The 8,738-nt window shown below is 39.6% G+C and overlaps 1 protein-coding gene across 1 annotated transcript; it reads left to right on the top strand.

The window, feature by feature from the left end:
* The first annotated feature begins 5,610 nt into the window (after positions 1-5,610).
* Positions 5,611-8,037, top strand: LOC139479973 (uncharacterized). The gene is made up of 3 exons (XM_071262925.1): positions 5,611-6,037; positions 6,222-6,348; positions 6,578-8,037. The coding sequence occupies exons 1-3, from the start codon at positions 5,634-5,636 to the stop codon at positions 7,769-7,771; spliced, it is 1,725 nt and encodes a 574-aa protein (XP_071119026.1). The 5' UTR covers positions 5,611-5,633; the 3' UTR covers positions 7,772-8,037.
* Positions 8,038-8,738: the final 701 nt, after the last annotated feature.

The raw sequence follows: 8,738 nt of genomic DNA, 5'->3' as shown, positions 1-8,738 counted from the left end.
AGATTCTCCTGCCATTGCAGAAGAAGGCACGTGGATGCCCTTCCTCTTTGACCGCACTATAATTTCGACATGTCCTGAAATTGATAACATATATTTTTGTACACTGATAATTATAAACGTACTGTACAAGGTTGCTACAAAAAGACATTTTTGGGGTAATAAAACTGTATTTATCTGAAAACATTGTTTGCATGTTAAATTCAATCTACTGCTGACAAAAGAATATGTTAACCCCGATGAGACATTGCTAGCAAACGTGGCATCTAACCAAAGGTCGAGACAGTTTCATACAGTTGGAAAACTAATAATTATACAAAACATGACAATTCTACATATAAATCTTTCCCTATTTGATTATAAACGTGTCTTACTTCACAATCATTGCTTTGTTTGATATGCCCCCGACGTTCTGATACAGCTGTCTTATGTCCAGCACCCGATACTCTAATACAGTTATTTCATAAGAGTGGCTGCTCATTCACCTGAAAGCACATACTCTGAAACGTTGTATTCGTCATAATATAGAACTTCACATCCATAAAAATCTCTCTCTTATGTGTATCACTTCTTCTCTTCATTTACTATGCTCTGTGTCATTGAAAGAAAGCAAATGACTCCAGCAACATTTGCTGATGGTTGAGTCTACAAACAAAAAGAGCCCACAGTATCGACTCGAGAGCATAGTTCCTGATATCGCTTCGAAACGATTGTCCAAACCAAAAACAGACTCCATAAATTCAGACAAAGACCGCATGTTCTTGAATTTGAAATTTTAATTCAAGGGAATTGATGTCTTAAATTTAAGTAGCATTTCTCAGACAAAAAGCAGTTTTCGAAAAAGTCCCACAATAATTCAAATTTTAGGAACCACCAAAAATGTTCTTTTCTTATGCGAACACCATTTCATCAAGGTTGTTCAAGTGAAGAACATGGTGCAGAACGTTGACTTAATTGGCAGCTTATGATGTCAATTCCACTAATTTTAGCTGCCACGACTCATCATGGTGCTATCAACCTCTACGTCATATAATCACAGGTGACTTCTCTATTGTTGACAATAACAACCTTCATCGTTTATACAAATATGGACCAAAATGTCGTGAGCAGCCTCGTACCAATTTGGATCACAACTATAAAATCGTTATGGATGCTGTCGAAGCATATGCCCCAAATATCAGCCAAAAGAGAAGAGGAACCCGTTAAATGTCTTTCAGATTGGGTTAAGTCAGTGCATAATGTTGTCAGTGGAAGAATGCACAAACTAGGAAACGGAATTGGATTAAACCCATTCTGTCCCAGCCGACTGTCATTAAAAGTCTGGCTGTCCTACATGACAAATTAGCAGTTGTTCCACTGACAAGGCCTCAAAATACATAACCATTATATCACTATAAGCATCACTACGAAAATTGTTTGATCAAAATACTTGGTATAAATGACATATCAAACAATGCCTGAAAAATAAGGCCAGTATGTTAACTGAGGTACATCAGTACCATCAACTTTTGACTTGACTCAAAAAAAAAAAGATATTGCTGTGTCCAGTAAATGTACCAGCAAATTCCTGTCTCAAAGACTAACCATAATCCTTTGTACAATCATGGAAGGACGTTATTTATTTTCACAGAAGGTATTTGAGACAAGTGAAATTAATGTCATGTGGATTCTCAAATGGATTTGCTGGACTTTTTAGAATCAAGTTCCATTCTGTACAGACATTTGGATTTTCATCTTTGGGAAAAACTTCATTCCTTGATCCAGGGGACATTTTTTGACAAGGTTCAGGACATTTTGTCAAAAATGAAAGCAAATCCAATCTGAAGTTTACAGAGAAAACCATATGTGGAATGCTGGACTTCCTCATTGATAACATCAATATAAAATTTGGTGGTAAAACATTTAGACAAGAAGTGAGCATCCCATGGGCATCAGTTGTGCTCCCCTCCTTGCGAATCTGTTTCTTTATGTATATGAATCGGAATTTCTGCTCGGATTGGCAAAGTCAAAACAAAGTAATTTGGCCAAGAAGTTCAACTTACGCTTCAGGTATATCGATGATCTGATATCATTCAAATAACCAATTCTCTTTCACTAATTTACCAACCTGCAATAGAAATAAAGGAGACCAGTGAGACCGCCTCATGTTTAGATCTATGCATAAAGATTCAGAGCGACCTAACACTCTTCACAAGACCGTTTGACAAGCGGGGCGACTTCAACTTTCTACAAGTCAATTCCCCTTCATCTCGACCAATATTCCAGCAGCTCCAGTCTCCAGGGAGTTAACGTTTAACAACTTTTGAGGTACAGTCGAGCATGCTCTCTCTACCAAGGTTTCTAAGGTACGTTATTCGAATCTTGCTCAGACCATGTTTGATCAAGGTTACAATTTTCAAGGCCTCAGTAACGCTGTTGTGAACATTTGGAGGACATTTAAAAATGTGTCTTTTCAGGGACTAAAATGATGTCCGATGTAATTTCCTATTTTGACTTGTACCTCATGTTCCCATGTTTTGTCAGGTGAACACTTGACTTGCCTTTGCATGTGTTTGTGAATCGTGCCACCGGCGGGGCACGATACGCCCACCTTTTCGCGAACGCATGGTATCATCACTTTTTTATAGTCATTCAGAAACACAAGCTCATGATATTGTCGGAATCGTGCAATCGACTCTGCCTTCAGCAGATATGTCTATTGTATATGGAAAGGGTTTTGTCGCTTTCATTTACATACCCAGCTCTTCGACTCCCTTATACAATTACTCATTCCAGCACCCAACTCAGTAATAGAGTTATCTTACGCCTAGCGTCTGAGACTGAAATAGTTATGCCCAGCGCCGACTCTCTGACACAGTTATCTCATGCCTAGAACTCGACTTTCTGATACAGTTATGTCTTCGCCAGAACCCGACCCTCTGATACAGTTAGTTTATGTACAGCACCTGATCGTCTGATAAGGATATCTCATGCACACAAAACCTCGCAATAATGCAAGCAAACGGGCTATTTGAAACAATTATACAGAATGGGAACAGCATACTTTTGATTTACAACTGATCTTCACCGTGTTTACTGCGAGGATAAACAGACAGTTGAAACCATACATTTTGTGTTAACGTTTGACAACTGCAGCTCAAATAGAAAGCTATTTTAAAGTTAGAGCTGTCTGTGAAATATAACTGTAGCGGCAATGTTGTTATTTCGGATGTTGACATTAGGCAAATACGTTTTTGTAATGCTATAAAGGGACAACTCAACAATTACGTCGTTAAACTACTTTTTACTGACTTGCGTTAAGGAGAAATTGACGGCAGTGGCAATCATGTTGCAAATGTCGAGTGTAAGCTGCTTTATAGAAATATAAATCTAGGGGGCGAAGGATGCCTTATTCTACAGACGGATTTAAACAAACAAAAACGGCTTTGAAAGAATAATCAATGTGTCCACTGCACTAAATGCTTTTAGCGCTGCAATGGTTGCTGTTGGGATGATGGCATCAAATCATTCTTTGTTTTGAACGTAGAAAGTGAGATGGTTTGGGACGCCTGAACTCCGTGTGAAGTGTTCAGGATGTGGAATGTGACATGGTCTGGGAAGCCTGAACTCCGTGTCAGGGGTTCGGGATGTGGAGGACCATAAATAGATGGACGATTGGTGGATGATGGATGGATACATGTTCATCTATTATTAAAGACAAACCCTTTTTTAAGGGTTCATAAAAGGTACTTTGGAAAAAGGATATGTATCATAGTCGCAAGGGGTCAAATTTTTTACTATCAAACTATAATTACCTGTTAATGGGTGAATTTCAGTGTCGATATACGTGCGGTTGTGGTCACCTTCTCCATATGAATACACGTTGCTGGTTAGTACCCCTGCGACACACTCAGTGAACTTTGGACATGTGTGATGTATATGTGCGATAATATTTACTTTTCATATATAGTGTCTGGTACAATAACAATAACTGGTTCTGTGAATAAAATCGTCGTTCGTCAACGTCTGATTACTTTTAGAGGACTTTGAATTCCAAATAGATGTCCCAATCAGTTAGTGATATTGATCAGTGTTCATGAGATAAATCGCATATACCACTAACGAATTCTTCCATGCAATATTCATCAACAGTGATGGTGTAGTATATACTTGATTAGAACGACACCGACGTTGACCTTATAACATTTGTAGATTTGATACCAAACCTTCCACAACATATCTACACATTTACCATACCCTTGGGGTCAATGGTGTGTTTTGAAAGTATGAACATCATCTCATCAATAACAAGTCTATTCTGGCAATGTTGTTGCATAGTTGAACAGTTGACATTAATCCACTGATGAAGTAGTCCTGTGGGATTCAGCAAGGTCTGATGCCGCTACTTAACCTGTTAAAAGACAACCATTTATGATTTTGGTAAGGGTGTTTGTGTGTGTAGGTGTGTGGTGGTGTGTGTGTCTGTGGGAGTGGGTGATGATTTGTGTGTGTGTGTGTGTGTGTGGGTGTGTGTGTGTGTGTGGTGTGTGTGTGTCTGTGGGGGTGGGGGATGATTTTGTGTGTGTGTGTGTGTGTGTGTGTGTGTGTGTGTATTTGGATGTCGGTGTGCGTGGGGATGAGGATGTGGATATTGGTCTGTGTGTGCGTGGTGATGGGGATGTGTGTATGCTGGGAATGAGTGTGCATGTGGATGTGTATGTGGGTGGGGATGTGGGTGTAGATGTGGATGTTGGTGTGGGTGTGGATTTGGGTGTGGATGTGAATGTGGATGTGGGTCATGGTGTTGGTGTGGGTGTGGATGTGGATGTGGGTGTGGATGTGGGTGTGGATGTTGGTGTGTAGATGTGGGTGTAGTTGTGGATGTGGTTATGGATGTGGGTGTTGGTGTGGATGTGGATATGGATTATTGCCTCAAGTTATACAAGAGCAAAAATCTTTAGCTGGGTATGCTGAATGTCCTCGATAATATGCTGGGAAAACAAACAACACCTGTTCGTCTCCGAGAACCTGAATCTTGTTCTTACGGCAATGACCTGCAAGAAGCGGCTTTTATTTAACAAATCATACATGTGATAATAAGGCAGTCAAATTCGTTTCATAAGATGAACAGGTCCTTAAGTCAAGAAACATCCCATTGTGGAATGTCAAAACTACTAGGCAACAAAATAAATTGTCCATCTGGTAAATTTCTACACACTGTTTCGTTTGGTTCCTAGTATAGCTGTAAAAACGTTGACCCCTGTTTAATGTCCGATTCTATTGTAACCACTGTTGAAATAACATCACGCTACAGTCTACATGATACCAATTCAGACGATTCATTTCCTTTGATTTATACTATGACAAATAAATGAAAACGGACAGGTTTAGTCAGTTAAACCATCTGTCCCAGGTTGTGATAAACCCCCACGAGACAGAACTTACTTCACAAACACCCGTGGTGATGGGCTTGATAAATAACAATTACAGAAGCATTGAACACATAGACAATAGGAAAAGCCATGTGTTTACGGAAGTGACGTCACGACCTACGCTCCCTCAGGCACTGGTAGGCAGAAACCACAACAATGGCTGACGATAACAATGCGAAGCGGTGTAGCGTGGAAAGCAAACAATGGTCGGATTATGTACTTAGTATGCCAATCGAGGCTCGCAAGCGATACGAGACTAAGCTGAAGTATCGCCAGGGCACGTGTACTTTGCCTGACCCGTATTGTTTGAGAAATGGCTGGGTTGATGATCCGACAACATGGCCAGGGATAAGTTTCACCGATATTTATTTCTATCTGATCGACACTCCTGGTCAGTTTACCCACGAATCCATGAGAGCCTATAAGTCACTGAAGGCATATGAATATGTGGAAAGTGGACACGTTTTTCCCATACAGTATCACAACGTCGATGACAAATCACCTTTGTGTTTGATGAGAACGAAGGTTATCCCATCTCAGCGCCTCCGTGATAAACCACATCAACCATGGGTCTGCGTCGACAAGGCAAATGGAACAGTGTACTGTGCACATTGCACATGTATGGCAGGGTATGTATATATCTATTTAATATTAAAAATAAATCACACGAAATTATGTTGAAGATTGTAATTTAAACTGAATTTTAGAATTTGTAATTGTATCTGTGTCTTATGATATAACAATAAGGTTTGTTTTGGCAAATATGATAGACAAGTACATGTCCCATGTTTATACTTCAGTATTTTTTTTCAGACTAGGAGAAGTTTGCAGCCATATAGCAGCACTGCTGTTTAAGGTAGATCTGGCAGTGAGAGCTGGTCTCACATCTAAGGCATGCACAAGTGATGCATGCAAGTGGAATTCGGCTTACAGGAAAGAGGTGTGTACAATTTGGATATGTATTAAAATATTAAACTCAATAAAAGGTTAACAGAGATGTTATATACATGTATATATATATTTCTTGTATAATTAAGATCACTATTTTATTTCATTTCATCACTATTTCATTTGTATATGACATGTCAGGTGTCTGTTCTGCAATTCATTGTTATGTTCACACAAACACATTTATACATGTATATATAAAATATATATCTTGTTTTCAGCTTCATCCCAGCCCGATTAGTGAGGTTCAGTCTCTTTTCTGTGGGAGACGGAAGCAAGAAGTGAAGACGGTGTCAGCTACTGGTCGGGCGCCACTTCCTGATTTGGATGTCCTCCGGTCACTGAAAGAGATCTGCCCTGATGCTGTTTTTTTCAAGACCATACCCCCACTGGATGAAGAGGAAACTGACAGTGCTGATGAAGATGAGGACATGGAGTCATTCCCACCTTCGCTGACAAGTTTATGTCATGATTTGGCAACTGACGAAGATTTGGTTTCAATTTGTGAAAAGAAATGGAATGATTATAACTGTGAGCCTGCCCAAATACAAAATCTTGAAGAGGTTACAAGAAACCAAGCCATAAGTCCTTTGTGGTATGAACACAGGAAAGGCCGGATCACTGGGACCAAAGCTCATGACATCCTTGTTATGAAGGACACCACTGACCCCACAAACACCATTAAAAGGATTATGGGTTACAGCTCTCGAGACCTCACAAAGATTAAGGCGGTTGCATGGGGCATAGACAATGAGGACAAGGCCCGTATCTGCTACTCAATGCATCAATCAAGACAGCATGTCAACTTCAGGTGTAGGCGTGCTGGCGTCCTAATCTGTGCCAGTAAGCCATGTATTGGCGCTTCCAGTGATGGAACTGTATTTTGTGATTGTTGTGGGAAAGGCTGCATTGAAATCAAATGCCCTTACAAACACCGAGACACCGATATCACCACAGCAGCTCAAGACAAGGGATTCTGTTTGAATGGTGACTTAATGTTGAAGACGGGACATAAATATTACACCCAAGTGCAACTGCAAATGTATGTTCACAATGTGACTTATTGTGACTTTGTTGTGTTTTCAAATGTGGACATGGTTATTGCAAGAATACCTCGAGACAGTAGTTTCTGTTCCAAGCTGGTCACCAACTGTGAAAATTTCTTTTTGAAACATGTTCTGCCAGAAATCATTTCACGGAAAATTGAGAAAGCAAGACCAAATACTGAGTGTGACAACGAGGAAGCTGAACATGCTGAAAACAATGTTTGGTGTTTGTGTCAGCAGGAAGAGTATGGACCCATGATAATGTGTGAGGGTGCGAACTGTTCATACACTTGGTTTCACTATCCATGTGTGAGCATTCGCAGAAAACCAAAAGGAACTTGGCTTTGCCCAAGCTGTGTGATGGGCTGATTGGTCCAAATGGTATCATGGGTACTCCAACATGTATGATTGCACCTAAGAATGAACACATTCATCCTAATTACTAGTCTTTCTCTTTGAAATCGTTTGTACAGCTCATGTCCTCAAAAAGTTATACTTTCATTTGCCAGCTATTAAGTTTATGCTAAACATGCTAAATGCGATCGAAGAATTAATAAATCTTGCTCTTGTATGTACCAGATGTACAGATTGTCATGATGTTATGTTCTTTTGGCACTTAGTCTGTAACTAACTGAATAAAGGTGTTATGTATGGATAAGAAAACAAAGTAACTTGTTGTGATTGCATTAATGTATTACAATCATTGTACTAATTTGTATTTTTCTAGAAATGACAATATTATAGTGTGTCAAGGCCCATGATGTTCCAGGGTAGAATATGTCTTCAGCAGCCCATGTGTGCCTTAAAAGGTGGTTGACTTGGTCGATGAATGTCATTGTATCCCAATTGCATGTATTATTGATTAATGCTCGTGATGTCAGTCACTGGATTGTCTGGTCCAGACTCAATTATTCAAAGGCCGCTTGAATATTGTTGAGTGCATTTAACAACAAACAAACAAATACCATGAAAAAGTGTGAAAAAATCTGTGATATATTTCTTCTCTGGTACATTTAAACAATGATGGTTGGTTGGATGGTTGTTGAACGCCACACTCAGCAATATTGCAGCTATATGATGGCGGTCTGTAAATAATCGAGTCTGGACCAGACAATCCAGTGATTGATATCATGAGCATCGATCCAAGAAATTGGGATCTATGACATGTATCAACAAAGTCAGCGAGCCTGATCACCCGATCCCGTTAGTCGCCTTTTATGACAAGCATAGTCACCTTTAAACTATGAACTGTGACCATCATGTAATTCACAATCTAGCATTAGTCATAAATGATACATTGTTACCATGGTTACAACTTCATCAGTATGACTGATCA

Source organism: Haliotis cracherodii, unplaced genomic scaffold (assembly GCF_022045235.1).
Source record: "Haliotis cracherodii isolate W230 unplaced genomic scaffold, xgHalCrac1.p SCAF_4, whole genome shotgun sequence".
Lineage (NCBI taxonomy): Eukaryota > Metazoa > Mollusca > Gastropoda > Lepetellida > Haliotidae > Haliotis > Haliotis cracherodii.
Note: the sequence above shows the minus strand (reverse complement) of the source record. Positions and strands in the feature narration are given on the sequence as shown.

Coding starts and splice junctions, on each gene's coding strand:
- LOC139479973 (XM_071262925.1), top strand. CDS start 5,634: ATGCCAATCGAGGCTCGCAAGCGATACGAGACTAAGCTGAAGTATCGC. Junction 6,038..6,221: donor CATTGCACATGTATGGCAGG/GTATGTATATAT, acceptor ATTTTTTTTCAG/ACTAGGAGAAGTTTGCAGCC. Junction 6,349..6,577: donor ATTCGGCTTACAGGAAAGAG/GTGTGTACAATT, acceptor TCTTGTTTTCAG/CTTCATCCCAGCCCGATTAG.